General features: G+C 37.3%; 1 protein-coding gene across 1 annotated transcript; it reads right to left on the reverse strand.

Moving 5' to 3' along the window:
* Positions 1–9,983: 9,983 nt before the first annotated feature.
* On the reverse strand, positions 9,984–15,777 carry LOC146463574 (doublesex- and mab-3-related transcription factor A2-like). The gene is made up of 4 exons (XM_085084114.1): positions 14,333–15,777; positions 13,344–13,418; positions 12,562–12,669; positions 9,984–10,972 (listed from the first exon to the last, which is right to left on the reverse strand). Exons 1-4 carry the CDS (start codon positions 14,727–14,729, stop codon positions 10,260–10,262), a joined length of 1,293 nt encoding a protein of 430 aa, XP_084940240.1. The 5' UTR covers positions 14,730–15,777; the 3' UTR covers positions 9,984–10,259.
* Positions 15,778–16,746: the final 969 nt, after the last annotated feature.

Genomic DNA, 16,746 nt, shown 5'->3' on the forward strand with positions numbered 1-16,746 from the left:
ATATTTTAAATCTTCTTTGTAACGATCCTTTTATGTTTCTCACTTTTCTTTTTCGTTCAGCCCCCGAGGAAGGTTTGTATTGCAAACCGAAATATCGGGCAAAACTTTGTTTTTTTAAAAAAACAAATATATTTCAGTTATTCTAGCTTTTGTTGTTTGTTCTATCAAGCTCGTCACCTCCGCCGTTGGGATCAGTCTGCCGTTAATATTTTGTATTTGAGATAATTTGCTGATCCAGGTCTACAAGTGATCCGGCACCATTCATTGGTTTGTCGCTGTGGAATTGCAGATTTTATTGTATTCATAACCTCCGGTTGCTGTGTAAGGCCGCGTGACATTTTTGCACGGTTTTTCAAAGGATAGCTAAAAATACCGAGAAAATCTCAAACATTTATGTCTGCGCGCCACAAAGCTACGAAGGCTTGTTGGGATTGAAAAACCCAATTTCGATGTATTAAAATTCAGCCCGAAGCGATAAACATCACTGCGAGGCTCCGGGGAATAAATTGCAAAGTTTATATGGGCTTATTTCTGGGAGCCACGCAGTGATGTTATTGTTTCAGACTGAATTTTAATATATCGAAATTGGCCTATTGAATGATACAGAAGCGGGATAGCCTAGTCTCTAAACATTTCCGGTTCGTTTAGGCCTGGATTCAACCGTTACGCGATGTAAAACCCTTACGCGATGACGTCACCTAAACGTCCCAGAGTAACACTGAAGGCCGACTCATTTCAGACTTTTCGCGGTCAATAAGGCCAGAGAGAACGCCTGGGACTAGGATGGAAACGAGGCTGAAACTCACCAGCAACATAGCTTTCAGGTGTATTGCCTCTTTTCGGACAATGTCAGTCACCAAAAGATTTCCCCATTTCAACTGGAAAAATGCCTGAAAATTGGTTATGGTCTGTTCTTTAACAGCAATAAAGCGATCTGAGTATGATGGAGAGTGTGATGAACTAGCTGTGTTGGTTTGCAATACAGTAGGACCTTATCGACAGTTGTGTTGGTTCCAACGAAAAACTCATATATTAACCCGGACAACGGACACTTTTTCTGAGACCCAAGGTACACACTTTCGCACAAAGTTAACCTTGGTTTATGGACACTGTCTATTTGCGTACTATATAAATTGTTTAATATTCAGTCCGTCTAGCTGAACTACAAATTAAAAATGTTAGTGCAGACCATAGTCATAGACTATTTCAATGAATAGGACTAATTATAGTGCAAGACAATTTAAATGAACGTAAGGTTCCTCCAATTTGTACTAACCGCGGCTGTAGGCTACTGGTACAATTACCCATAATTCTTAGCGAACGAAAACTCTGAAAACGCTCATAAAAACACACAGAAGAGTTCTAAAAAACTTTAAATCAAGCATACACAATGTTGTTAACACAGGTATGAAATTCGTAAAGAAATATTGCTTTCTATGTGCTTATTAAATACAATAAAATCTGCAATTCCACAGCGACAAACCGATGAGTGGTGCCGGATCACTTGTAAACCTGGATCAGCAAATTATTTCAAATACAAAATACTGACGGCAGACTGATCCCAACGGCGGAGGTGACGAGCTTGATAGAATAAACAATAAAGGGTAGAATAACTGAAATATATTCAGTTTGTTTTAAAAAACAAATTTTTGCCTGATATTTCGGTTTGCAATACAAAAAACCGAAACATCGGGCAAAAATTTGTTTTTTAAAACAAATATAGTTCAGTTACTCTAGCCTTTGTTGTTTATTCTATCAAGCTCGTCACCTCCGTCGTTGGGATCAGTCTGCCGTCAGTATTTTGTATGTGCTTATTGGCTGTGTTAGGTTCACAAGGTATTGTGGTACAATGTAGACCCGCCATCTTTTTTCCGTGCGCTGGATAGAGTGTCGAAAGTAATTCATGTTTGCTTTGGTTTAGCTTTACTATACGCTCAGCGATTGGTTAGCAGAATTCGCGCCATTTTCTCAACCAATAAGAAACGAAACCAATAATGACTTGCTCGCGCGCGTTTTCCCGCGCTTGGGGCCGGTTTCATGAATTTGCTTCGAGTTCTGATTGGTTCATCACGTTGTCTTCGGTTTGCTCTGTTTTTTTTCAAGTAGCAAAAAGCAAAGTAATTATTCTAGCCAATAATAGCAGACGTAAATAGCGCAATGAACCAGATTACGAAGCAAATACAAGTAATCAAACACCAAAACAAGCGTATTGAACGCGTTTTGAACGCGTTTCTAATGGGTTTAAACGCGTAAACAAACGCAAAATTACTTTCGACACCCAATTGAAAAATACACTAATTACTTTGGCTTTGCTTTTACCACGCTCAAATGAAAACCGTTCTCTATGTTTATAAGCTTCCTAGAGTCTTCGTATTTCGAACGAGAACTTGCTTGATAAAGTAAATTTTGAACGAATATATATGCGTATAACGCACGCAAACGTCAGCAGACGAAAGGTAAATCTTGACATAAGAAGTTTAGAAACGTGTTGGTTTTGGTGAAACATTTAAAGGACAACGTAATCTATTAATAGTGTAGGAAAGCAGGGGAAAACAGGTCAATGTAATAGGGAAGAATAAATTAATAAACAAATAAAATGTATTTAGTGCAGTGCGTTAATTTGTGACACTTGGTTTTTTGAGGAGAGGGGAAAACCAGAGTACCCGGAGAAAAACCTCTCGTAGCAAGGACGAGAACCAATAACAAACTCAACCCACATATGACGCCGAGTCAGGGAATCGAACCCGGACCACATTGGTGGGAGGCGAGTGCTCCCACCACTGCGCCATCCCTGCTCCTCCATTCGAGTTCTGCTTACGGCAGGAAACCATGCAACCTGAGATAAGGATGGCTGAACCTCGCGTAGGGTCATAGGGTCGACACCTGTTGGGAAAGCCCGGATTTTCTTCTACCGAGTATGCCTGTTTCACCGGTAGGAAAAATACTTCTATCAACATTATTACACCTGAATAGACTTAAGGGAATTACCATTGGAAGGGACAAGCTTTACTGCTGCGCGAAAAAAAAAAAAAAAAAAAAACCAAAGAAGATAACCATTGAACTCAAAACTTTCAAGGGTGTACACGGCGCAAAGACTGGAAGATCAAGGGTGTGAACGGCTCAACGAAAAGATCCTGAAGTCTAAAACATGACCTTCCGCTCAACAGATAAAAACACAGAGAGCTCTTTCCTTATCTTGTACCAAGAAAGAAAATTTGAGGACTTGTGATTTGCGGCTTTTTGAAGACGCTATTTTTTTTAGGACCGAGCGAGGTCTGGAACCGATGTCGCCATTTTGAATAGGAATTCTGAAAGCGGCAGACGATCCAAAACTATTAACTGAGATATTCGCGGCGCCGAAAGATCCCGAAATCAATTTCCGTCGGAACTTCGTCTATCGATTAAGAACTCTAGTTTCTCTGTTCCATCCTAGCTGGAAGCTTTTAAATTTATTGGAAATGGATACATTTAAGTAGAAACATTACAACTAAATAAATAATTGATGCGAGGGCTCTCTTTAGTAAGCGGTGCCCTTTTTTAATACTGGGAACCTTAAGCAACTAGAACGTCTTCAAAAAAAATGTTTGACTCAACGACACCGAATATCCCTGCATGTAGGTAATAAGAAGACAACACAAGATCAGAACCAATGGAAGTAAACTATGGACACCCTGTGTTCCCCATGGGACGGAGAGGAAAGATAATGATGATGATGACGATACATCATACATTTTGGTGTGTTTCTTCCTTTGTTTTTGTCTCTTTTGTTGTAGATGTTTATAATTATTATTATTATTATTATTATTATTATTATTATTATTATCATCATTATCATTATTATTATTATTATTATTATTATGCGCAGTAAAACTATCTGTATGCACAGTATAAGAAGCACCACAGGGCGCGTAGCGTAACCTGTGAGCCAAGCGAAACTTAAAATATCACGTAAATAAATCAATAAAATATATATACATTATAAAAAATATAAAATATATAAAAATATATAAAAGCCATAGTCTAAAAATATAAATGCAGTTGTCTGGGCTAGTTATATTACACTCAATCGTTTTCATTACATTCAATTATTATTATTATTATTATTATTATTATTATTATTATTATTATTATTATTATCATTATTATTATTATTATTATTAGTATGGCAGTACTTTAACATCTGAATGCCAGATATAAAATAAAATCACACAAGGAGCTAGGCGGGAACCCGTGACGAGCCCTGGGTCTAAATTTATAATAAAATCATGTAACAAACTAAGTATTTTTATTATTGTTATTATTATTTATTTATTTTTTAATTTTTATTTATTTATTAATTTTTTTTCTTGCTGTCCTCCACCTGTAAGACATCAACGTGAATTGACCAAGTTCAATGGAGGAGGTAACCAAGCAAACGACGGTGAATTGTTCTTTCCCAGACTCTTCAACGTAGAACTTCCTAATTCAGCCTGCGATGAGTGATTTTACTCGCATAAGCTGACGTCAATGAGTTGAAACAATCTCCCACTCATTGGCTTTGTTTACTATTGTTTACTTAAGATGTCAGTCAAAATCACTGCCTTTATGGTTACTAAAAGATCTTCACTAAGTTACTTGCAGTTAAAGGAGACCGGTAGCTTCAGGAGACTTTTTGCGAGTTGGGTCATAATTACTAGTGGTACAATGAATGTTGAGCCGCCAGCACTAATGGCACAAATGATGGATAAGAGAATTAATTCTGCAGTGTATGTCAAGGTGCTTAAGTGAACCCATGAATTTTTAACTGAGAGTTAGCTCTAGTGAGAAAATGGGAGACAACAAGAAGGAAATAAATAAAGATTTTTGGCTTCGTGTATTGAAGTGACGCCCTCTTGGGTTCACTTAGCAGCTATACATACATTGCAAATACGCTGGTCTAAGATTATCACGCATATTTACTTAGCTTATGCGTGACAGGCAAGGCAAGCGGAAGCGTCCAGTTTGGCTCAAAGAGAAGATGCTAGGTTCTTTACTTTGTCAAGAGTGCAGAATTCACGAAAAAGTTTGATTCCCCGACAGAAGCTTTGAACCGGGCTATTCGATTAAAAATTAACCGAAGTTTTCATCTTGCTTGTTGAAAACGGTTTTTTTTTTTAGCTTAAACTGAAGTAAAGAAAACTCTTAGTCAAAACTTGAAGGCGAATATCTTTGAAAAATCTTCCATGATTGATTAGAAATTTCAGTAATAAGCTGTAATCAAAGTTCACACTTACCTACGTTTCCTCCACTTCTTGCCATTGAGAACACCGCGGCCAAAAGAACGCATGCTCAAACTTAAGGAAACTCCGTTGAATCAACCTCGTTCCCAGGGTAGTCCGCGCCCCGCGGACTACCCTGGGAACGAGTTTGTCTGTTGAATTGCATACGCATTCTTACTGCCCATAATTTCTTGCGTCATTAGCGCGCCCACGTTGGAAACAGCTATTTTCTTTGATGCTGAGCCCAGTCAATTAACAAATAGTTGCTTTATCGAAAACTAGAATCGCGAGCTACCTTTTTTTATCTCGTTATTTTCACTTACTATTATCCTCTTTGTGTTGAAAGATTTTTTTAAAAAAAATTACGACAGAAAAATGAGTCATAGCTAGAAATAGTAGCTTGCCCACCGCCCACGGACGCAAAATAGTGATACTGATCGTGAGCGGAACACGCGCGCAAGAAACGTCTTGGCCAATAATGCTTCATATTGTGCTTCCCTAACAAGAAATTGCTCCTTTTGCTTGATACATTCCATGCATAACGTTTTCCTAAGTTCCGCTTTATCTATGTAATATTTTTCATTTCCATCAGACATGGCAAGAACAGATTAAATAGATTCATATTTGAAAGAGAATATTATTGTGACCTATCTTTTTTATTGCATTTTTTTAAATAACACGTACTAGTAAACAATTAAATACAGTTTGAGACATTTTTTACAAGGTCACGTGTAGTATTGAAACAAACTTAGACCGCTTGCAAGAATCGATACTCTTCAGTCATCCAGCGGTATCGGCGAAGGTATCGAACATCTGGTAGCGGTATCGACATGATCTCAAGCAATTTCCGAGCTTAAAAGGCACTTCTCGCGAATGAAGTTTTAATGTGTTTCAAATGTGTTTCGCCAAGACAGGTGAGGGAAAGCTATAACAAGACCTGTCAAATTGTGCAACTTGGAAAGATAGTTTCACTCGTCTTAATTGTGTCTTTAAATTTAAATTTCTGGATCTTTAAACAGTAATTTACAAGCTTATTTGCTGCCAGAAGGTAGAATGCGTTTATTACAATTAAAACTTCTGTGTTGCCGACTTTCCGCTTGTATGCTACCGACAAACTGATTTTGCCAAATGTAATAAAACCTTTGGTGAGGAAATTGTTTTATAATGTAAAGAACGCGCAGTTTGAGCTTTCTTTAGTTTTCATAGCTCTGCACTAAATAAACTTCACCGTCGCTAAAAGACAACATTACCACGGAAAGCAGAGCGGAAATGTCGCCTACATGAAAAGCGCGGCTCCCACTTTTTTTTTCTTTCATTAAAACTTCAAGCTGCTTAGTTATTAAGTGACGGAGAGAAAACGTCTTGTAATTTTGATATAATATGAAACAGTGTAGTGTTTTATGTTTTCTTGTTTCGCCTCGTGTATTAAACTCCCGTTTTATTCACAATAAATTAATTAAAAAACGGCAAGCTGTTTAGGGCTTGCTTGTTCTAAAGTGACGGAGCTAAAAAAAAAAACTTCTAAGTTTGAAAAATATGAGCTGGCATCTTGATCAGCCGCTGTGTGAATTTTAAAAGACAGCGTTTCGAATTAAAAGAATTCAGAGGGGAAAAAATGACAAATCTGAAAAAATAAAAACTGAATCTAAAAATCTTGAAACAACATGTTTGTTTTGCGAGCCATTCTTGTTTTTTGTTTAAATGTTGGAAACAGTGCATAAGCTATTGTGTTGTGAAAATTTAAGCACGTGAGTTGTGTTGCTTACACATCCAAGAGACTTCCTTTGAACTTTTCAAAAACATATTCGTTGTTATAAAGATTATTATTTAGTTTTAATTTTCCGTTGAAGAATTTAATGGGCCGGCGTTCTTAAAACACAGAATAAAGGCACTGGGTTTTATTCAATCGAACCGGATAAAAGTGACATAATTTGGGTGATTGCTTATTTGTCCCAATGGTTTATTGTTCTTTAAAGGAGATAGGCGCGCGCAAATGCTTTTTGTGCGAGTTTTAAACCACTCAACCTCGACAGAAAGTTGACACAAAGCGCTGTTCATAATGAAATATCAGCAGATCTTGACAAATTATTATCTACACCTCGCTGTCTTTCCAATTTTGCTAGGCGAAACAATATGTGATAACCTATCTTGTGCGACTCATATGATCTATCTATCACACCCCTTAAGCTATATGGCCGGCAAAATTCACTTTATAATTAGCGCTGTAAGAGATTTCCTCAAGGCATCTTGATATGTGTAAAATATGTCGAAAAGCGAGACTTCAAGATAATTCCCGTTCTTTCGCGTTATATATTTTTATCTTTTACATTTTCATTAAATCAATTTGACTGAACCTAACACAAAAAAAGAGGTTAATTAAAAGAGAGATGTCTCGTTATTACTGCTGTTCTAGTACAACGTTTCTCAAATTCATTTTCTTTCGCTGTTTTGGACAATTTCTGAAATACTGCTTCTTCCGTTTTAAGTTTTTGTGTTTAACATATGTATGTATAATTTGTTTCAAACTTCTCGAGAAATTAGCGAACGCAAGATACCTCATTCACTCGTTACATTTGTGAAGACAATATTCATTACGAAAACTTAGCCTGACATGGAAATTTTATCAGCATTAGCTGCGTTGTCTTTTCCAAATCAGAGGCAATTTCTGTTACCAGTAATCAATAAATTCGCTGAAACACAAATTTTCAATATGAGTTTAAAATTAAAATCGATAGTGTGGCATATTATAAATCTTCTTTTTGTTACCTACAGGACGCCGAAATTTGTGTACAATCAAATTTAGAATTTCTAAGGATTACGAATTCTAAAAATTAAACTCACCGGGGTTTTTGCGAGTTTTAATTTTGAAACAAATGTTTATGGTTTCGGCATGGATAAGTTTGCGTGGTTGTTAAAAATAAATTTTGAGACATTTATGACGCCGTTTCAATGCTCAAGATATTAAACTAAACATTTCGTCTTAATGATCAAAACATTTTGTTTTAGGCACTGGGCGACGCAAGATCTCCCTCGGTTGTAATTCCGAGTATTATTTTAGACGTATTTTTGTCGCAGTTTGTTATTGAAATTTATCCGGTTTACTTGTTCGTGAATACAAAATGATTAATGAAAGGATAAACAAAACAACACAGGACTCTAAAGCACAAAAGAAAACCTGGTGAAATCTTGTAGCTAAAAATCCGCTGAGTGAATATTTGCCCTATTACAATAAAGTCAACGTTTTTGGGTCGAATTTCCACATCAAAGCACCGACGCAAGGCGCTATTTCAGTTGGAGTCATTAGCTCGACGTTGAATGTCCTTAATGCGAAAAAAATAAGCCATTTGAAGGCCATTAAGTTTGTAAATAAACCAACTGAAGACAAAAATGACAAGACCAGGTGAAATAAAGTTGATTTAAAACCCGCCGGATTTCGACTCATATCTCCAACTTGGCCACCTGCTCGGAAATTTTTTTTTTCAAATTACTCGCCCATTTGTATTGTTTTCGGTATTGATCTTGTGTGTATAATTTCCGGCCCTGAACAGGTACTGTTTTTCTGCTATAATGCTTTGCTTTCATTTTGTGCGCGTAGTTTGTATGGCTTTGTCGGCCGTGTTTGGCAAAGACAATAGGTTGACGTATTATTAATTTACGAGTGCTTTCGCTCCGGGCTTTGTAATATCGCTCTCATATATTAACCCTTCGTTAACGCTTCGGTGAAATTAAGACCGCAATTCGTAAAATAAATATGACGTGTGGTTTCACCCATTTTGAGCCTATTCTATGCCAAATTTGTATTTTCTAGGCAGTGTGTTTTGTCAATATTCCGTGTTCTGGCGCTAGCAAAAGAATAGACTAAGGAATAGTCATTTATTTCGTAAAGTATGACACAAATTAATATTGGTGTAATTTAAAGTCTATGCAAACACAAGCCATTGAAGTCTCAAAATCGACAGACTTTGAATATTTAACTTCAGTCAAAATTCAATTCATTTGTACTACGCGAAATATAATTTCCTTTCCTTGAAAAGCAAGTTTTGTTCGACCGTCGGAAGGGTTCAAGAAAAAGAATGCTTTTCTTTAAGGAGCTTAATTTTCATCTGTAATTTCGCGTTGTTTTGAGGCAGTGCAGTAGGGTTCGACAAACATGCCCCATATTATTCAACAAAATGAGTTTTTTATTATTCTGCTGGCGAAAACTACTTCCTCTCCGACCTTTTCTTAACTGTATTTTTTTCCATTTTTAACACAGAGTTTTATTTCGTCTGAGACGTAATTTGCAATCCATTTTGGAAAAATTAAACCGATATTAAGTGAGACGGCTGACGTTAAAGAAGATTGTAGCTGTAATAAATATGGCCAGACGTATTTTCTCAAACGAATGCTTTAATTATCTACAATGCTGTTTGTCTGTGATCATCTTGTAAATGTTTTTATTGATTTCTTTTGAAGCACGCCGGGCGCAAATTCGCTATAAATCCGGATAATTTTTATCCAATTTTTCAATTCTACAACTTCGTATTATACGAAACAGTTTACTAAGCGTCAATGAACTTTCAACAAAACCTATAGTTTATTTTTTAGACACGGCATTCTCATAGATGAAATAAAGATAATTTTTTTTGGCGGTTTTACATTTTCTCTATTTTACAGTTTTGCGACAAGAAACGACTTTCATTTACGGCGTTGAGAATGTCAGATGCAATTCGCGTGTACGAAGAAACTCACCTTATAAACGTCAAATTCTCTTTAAAAAATTTAAAATTTATTCTTACATCAATTACATTTTATAACTGAAACATTTATTTTTAAACTCGAAATGGCAGGTTTAAACATTGCAAAGACTATAATATCATGTTCGTTTAGTCTTTCGACTCTACCAAAGGCACACCTTATGCGTGCGTTTTAACTGGCAGGGCTTTTCATGTTTGATATATTTTTGAAGTACATATGGAGTATTATTCTGTCAGTTAGCGCTTATTTAAGCAGCATAAATGTCCGATCGAATAACGATCGATTTTACTTTTCTTTTTCCGTTCTCGGCGGGCTAAGGGCTTCTCTTGTCTCGCTCCCTGTCTTCAAAACGTCAGAGGAATCGCGGAGAGCTTCGCTATCTTTCGCTTTATCCAAATTCATCACTGTCCTCTCAGGACGTCCAAGGGAAGCGCTAAGACGAGAGTCGAAGAAAAATGAAATTGGAAAGTTCTCTTTACTCTTTGTATGCTCCAAAGCGAAGGGCACGTTGCCCGAAGAAGTGTTTATGAAATGAGCTTTAGCCAGAGTTGAGATCGGTGTAAAAGCGGACTTCGGGCTGCCCATAAAACTGTCCGGGCTGCGCGCGTACTTAAACCCTTCCGGGCGAAGTACAGGATGGTGAAATTCGCGCAACTCTTGGGCAGGTCTCGTCCAGTGGTTTGGCACACCCATAAATACGCTTGCTGCGTCGCTTTTGTAGCGTGTTAAAACTTCCTCGATCGCCTGAACCAAATCACCGCCACACGAATGAAGAATTAGTTGTAAAACGCTGACTTTGATCTTCGGGAAGACGCGTATTAGAAGTTCTATGGCCGAAGCTCGCCTCTGCCCTGCAAAGAGTAGGGGTGGTTTTTCCGACGGTTCGTATTCTGTAGAAAATCGCCGTCTTTTCTCTTGTGCTTCTCCAAGTAACGCCGGCTGGCTGTATACATGAGCTGGTTCGGGTCCGACTTCATTTGAAAGTTTTCTTTTCAAACCTGCACAGAAAGAAAACGAAAATATGAGAATTTAGTTCGTAAGTCACGTTTTGCGTACTACTGTGAAACGATACTAGTTAAAGTTTTTTTTAAGATTCTGTTTAGTAGTAAAAAACAAACGATAAAAATATATTTTTTAAGGAATATTATGATTTCATATCTTGGTTAATTAATATGTGCTTAGAACAGAAGGTTTAAAGGTTAGAAAATTGTTTTCGTTGATTCGGCATCGAAATTGCGGAATCCTATGTAAAGATGTGAGGCATTGCGTTTTGTTATAGTGTTTTGCATCCCAAAATAGACAGAGTTAAGCGATCTAGGCTAAAATTGCTACTTTCTCTATCGAAATACAAGCCTCATAAACATCGCTCTTAATGTGGTCATAAATGATAGAAAACAGCGTATAGAATTTCCATAATTTCTTTAAAGTCGCCAACATTTCAACTCGTAATTGGACTATTGTTGGATCTGAACCTACGCTTTAAATTGGTGATGTTTCTTTTTTCCAATTTTATGGCAACAATTTTCACAGACAAAAATAAACTCGCAAAGTTTTTAGCAACAACATATCGAATTTCTTCAGCTCGCTATAATTTAACCGCTTCAAGAACTTTCCACGCAATCTGCCAAAGAGGCTATATTTTTTTTTACTTTCGAGTTGGATTTTATCGCCTTTGGCCGGTGAAAACGATATTTTAATATCCTTTTAACGTGAGAATAAGGAACAAAATATTGCTTCATTTGGATAAAGTGTTCGATACAAATGAATCGGCCATTTTAAAGTTATAGCGAGGTCCTTTCAAAATAGTTACTTTGAACATAGCCAAATAGCACAAGAGGAAATTAGAAGAATTGCTTGTTTCCAAAACTAATATATTTTGAAGTTAAAATATGTTTCCTTTACCAAAACAAAGTGGGATTGGCTTGCAGGCGGGAATTTCAGAGAGGAAATTTTAATTTCGCTCTTCTAATTAAATGGCAAAAGGAAAAATTTTCGTTTTGATGTCACAGCGGGTGAAAGCTGGCTTGAAATGAACGCAAAATAACATAAAATGACTAGAGCGCGCAGGTGTGCCCGTAAATTTCAAATGTTATTCACTTTAAATTTGGTAATTTCTTTGGACTTGCTGGTCAACAAAACGTAGATACCCCGCCAAAGATAAGGAAATTTTAATGAGGGCTTGTTCAAAATTAAACTAGAAAGATACAGAAAAGGAAAACGTTTATTTTTATCGAGGTTGGATATCCCTAATCTTTTCTCAACTGTCAAATTTCATGTCAAAACATGAACCCCAAAACACCACATTGCGAAACGTTATCGTTGAAAAACTTTTGCGAAAGAGGAAAAATGTTTGAAAGCCAATATTCAAAGCTAGTTGAACTCAATGTTGTTTTAATTTTCTGTGCTATCTGAAGTTTTGATTGCCTTTTAAGCCGGTTTTAAAACGGCAGCGGAAAACGCGATTCTTAAAAGGCTTGTTTTATTCATTGTGTTCAATTGAGAGCGCGCCGCATTTAAATACAAATATGATTCTTTGAGAAACTTTCGGTAATTAAATCAAAATTAGCAAAATGCTGAATTGTTGCACCTAGCAAATGATGCGGTAAAACTCCGGCGAAAGGGCGAAACGCTGAACAAGTACATTCAGCATGGAGATCTTTGTGCGAGTTCCCAATAAATCCGGCATGATGGTGATCTGCATAAAAGAAAAAAAAGCCAAGAGAAAATTTAAAATGGGAAAGCCATTTCATTTGTAGGTTTTTTGTTGTTTAACTTTTGTGTTTGTGAATAGATATCTTATTTATTTCTAGTCGTCGTAAGATGTTTTTCGAGAACAGAGGGCGATGTGTTTATTAGTTGAATGTTACCTAGACAATTGTGCAGAGGAAATTAAACTGTATCTATTCACTTTTTTCCGTGGTTGTTATGGAAAAACAATCTAGATAGTTCGGCATTTTTTTCTCCAAATTTCCTTATCTATGCAAATGTCGGCTAGTCCTATACGGTTTCTTTTAAGCTCAGGTTTTTAAGAAAATAATCACATGATACCCGTCAAATTGTTCCTATTTCCGCCCTCTTCGACCAGTTTTCCCTTTTGAAACGATTAAAAATTTTGCAATTTTAAATCATTTCAAATGCCTTCTCTTGCGCTTCTATAAAAGGCAACTACGACACAACGAAAACTAAAACCTTATGCAATGTCTGACTCTGTGTACCCTCAGCTTGAGAATATATCTCCCTTTTCTTACGTACCCTTTATTGAAAATTATCTTCCTGAGTTTGAGCAATATAAAACCTTCATTGAAAACATTTCTCGTCAAATAATAGCTTAGCTATACATCATTGCAGAATTAATAACGTGATTCTCACCTACAAAAGAGTTCGTGACAGGCAAAGTTTCGGGACAACTTTCGCTGACCGGTGACGAAACTTCTTTCTTTATCTCTGGAGAAACAAAAACATTATTTTTTTTTTCATTTCCTTGAAACAAGCAACACATGGTTTGCTAGGATGCGGGCAAAACGATTTGAATGATAGCCCTCCTTGTTTTAGCTGGACAACCAGTGAAAATGGGTTTAGTTTGTTTTCGATTTAAAACTACTTGGCACGAGGCTTACAATGTTCTTAGATCAATGTTTCAAAGACCACTGAATTGTCAAAAGTCATAGATGCGTGGAATTTTGTATAATGGATGATTTCCTTCAATTATTGGATTAGTTTTTGATTTAGTCTTTTTATCTCTGTTGCTGTGAAGGCTGGCTATCTTTCTTTCACTTTTAATCAGCCCAGTTCAACGGCATATGGCTGTCGCCTGATAGATAATTCAAACGAAAAAACCACAAAATGAAACACCTTGAAACTGTGTATCAAAAGGTTTAATGATAATACATCCATTTTAAGTTGTGGCGAGTAAAAACGGGTAAGGAGATGGATCAACCCGCTGTCTGGAGAAAAATTACGCAACCGAGGAAAATCAATCCTTTCAACACTCTTGCAAGAAATCGATTCGAATTGAGTGTGATTACAGAGGCGAACACACCTAAGTGATGTTATTAGAAATTTACTCATTAAGGGCGCTTTTGTGCTTTTCAAGTTGCAACTTTTTGCTACAAATTTTCGCTCCAATTCAGCGCCCAGTATGCGCGATAATTTGGCTTCATAAAATGTCTTCTTCCTTCAAGCGGGATTCGAATTTTCTTACTAGTGACAAATGTTTCACATTTCGCTATAGGTTCAATTTTGGACTGATGCAGAGATGCGCTTTTTTACTCTCGTTTCAGACGTTAACTTCGCTAAACGCGAAATCGATCGTAAACGGAAGAATTGATACTGCGTTGCTGACAAAACGAATTTGTTACCTGTTGGCTCGGCGGACGTAGAACCCGGGGTGGAACTTCTCGATGGGCTTTGACTGCCGCTGTTGCTGACTCTGCTCATCGCTGTGAAAACATCTCCCGGAGGTAGCGGGTTCCTTTGCTCCTGCATCTGCTGCCGGCGAAGGGCGACTTGGGCAGCTAGCACCCGCTGCCGCTCGGCAATAAGCAGACACTTTGGACACAAACAGTCCCTCCATCGGCAGAAACCTTTGTGCCCTTTCAAAATCGAATCAAAACCATGATTCCTACATCGCGCACATTTTGGCGTTCGCTTTTTCTCTGCGGCGGCTTGCGTTTGTTTGCCCTGAGCAGCGCTGTTGCCGGTAGCCACCGTGGAGCCGCTGGTTGTTAAACTACTGCCGCCCTGCGAATAACTCATCTTTGATGGGGCGCTTGCTCAACGTATCGTCTCGGCTGGTTATGTGTATCCTTGCAGACCAAGTAACTTGTGTTGTAAAATATCGTATCGTTATATAAGCTGGAATTTCGATTTGATACTGTTTTATACTCGTCCACACGGCCCCTTTGCCAAAGAACATCGCCTCAGTGCGCGCTGATTGGTCAATTTTGCAGCTCCTTGTCATTTGCGCGGCTAATGAGGTGCGAGGTGTTTTTGTTCAAGTCGCGCGGTCATTGGCTGCCCATTGTTGTCGCGTAGGGCACCTGCGCTCGGCCAAAGCTTAAAGCGGTGACCTTTTTGGTGTATGCGTTGTAGAGAGCAGGTGAACTCCAATCGAAGGAGAAAAAAAAGAACTTGATCCGTAAACATTGACAAACAAAAGGCGCTAAAGGGAGCGACAAAAAGCGTCTTCTCGTTTGTAAACACAAAGTTGTCTCCTGTTAAGTTTCAAGTTAATCAGATCAAAAGAGCAAGGCCCCCTTTTGAAAGGAGAGAAAATATAAATTATCGAACGCCCATTTCGTCATGTATCGAGAGCACGCAATTCGATGCATTGTGTGACAAGGTTTCACTAATCAAATTGAAACTTATCTAAAGAGTAGAAACACGTTTACAAGACATCAAGAGGCCCTAGTGATTTTGCTTAATCAAGGCAAAGTGCGCTTCGGAGGGTGGTTGGCCACCTAAGTAATGTTATTTCCTGAAATTTCACCGTGATATGGCTATAATCTTTTAATCAATGTACTCGTGCGTCTTTTAAGTGTAATTAAAACTTCACCGAGTTGTGGGATGTTGTGAAGTTTGTTTTATCAACCAAATATGCTTTTCACAAAGGAAGAGCTTTTCAGCGCTTGCCTTGTATTAAAACTCGCTTCCTGTCCGGAGTGGATTAATAATTCATCTCCAGCCTTCCTTACTGGCACCTCGAAGTGAATTGAAATTGCTTTCTAATTTCATAAGGGAAATAATTGAACACTCATTATAACGCTTAAGCGTCGAAAAATAAACAGAACAAACAAATTCGGAAGCCTTTTGAATCAAATTTTGCGATGTGAGCCTCGCTGGTCTTATTTACGAACTTTTTACTATTCAACTGAGCAGAAATTGAATTTCCCGTTTACGTAGAAGGTTGCCAGTTTTACTTTCAAAAGAATAACAAAAAAGGCGACTGATAAACTTAAAATAAACAGCTAAAACGCAGCAACGTTGCAGGTGGCCTCGGTAGAAACGAATTTCTGATGTCTTACAAACAGTTATTCACTTTCTGTTTTAAAGATATTCTGTCGGGGATTAGATTATGATTTCAGCCTCCTGACAGTAAAGCTTGCGTGCATTGCCTAAGCTTTTGCCAAGCGCTGTTCTATAAGCATTGTCTCAGCGAGTTAACAATTTCGATGCGTTTGTTCATTTGGTTTTACAAAATATCATTTCTTCTGGAAAAATAAAAAAAAAATCAACGGCTTAAATTTTTGATCCTTCGATCTAAAATAAATTCATACAGGGCAAACGCGGTTGGTTTCCTTTTTAGCAAAGTTTAAAGTAATTTAATGATGTTATCTCCAACATTCGTGCCGTCAAGTTGTATGACAGTACAAATTTGATTTTCATAACTTCGTAACATTAGAGTTAATTTTCTCTGCTCCTCGATATCCAATCTATATATCTTTGTATAAAATTCACCGCAACAGTATTACTGAGTAACACACTGATATCAGATTTAATTCGAGATTTTATCGTCTCTGTTGTTTTTGGGGAACAAAGTGTGAGACCGGAGCATTCAGCAAAGCTCATTAGATTGATAAATATACAGCATACACCCTTTTAAATTTCCAGAAAAATAAGGCTCAAACAGGGAGAGAAAATAAAGTTCTGTTTGATGAATAATGAAAAATACTACCACAGTGATTTTTAAGTGTATTAATTCGTATTTCCCTAACAGAAAGCTTGCTGGAATATCTTGCCAATTAAATTCTTAATCCTACGGTAAAAACGTCTG

This window comes from Pavona decussata, unplaced genomic scaffold (genome assembly GCF_977016875.1).
Source record: "Pavona decussata unplaced genomic scaffold, jaPavDecu1.1 SCAFFOLD_175, whole genome shotgun sequence".
Classification (NCBI taxonomy): domain Eukaryota; kingdom Metazoa; phylum Cnidaria; class Anthozoa; order Scleractinia; family Agariciidae; genus Pavona; species Pavona decussata.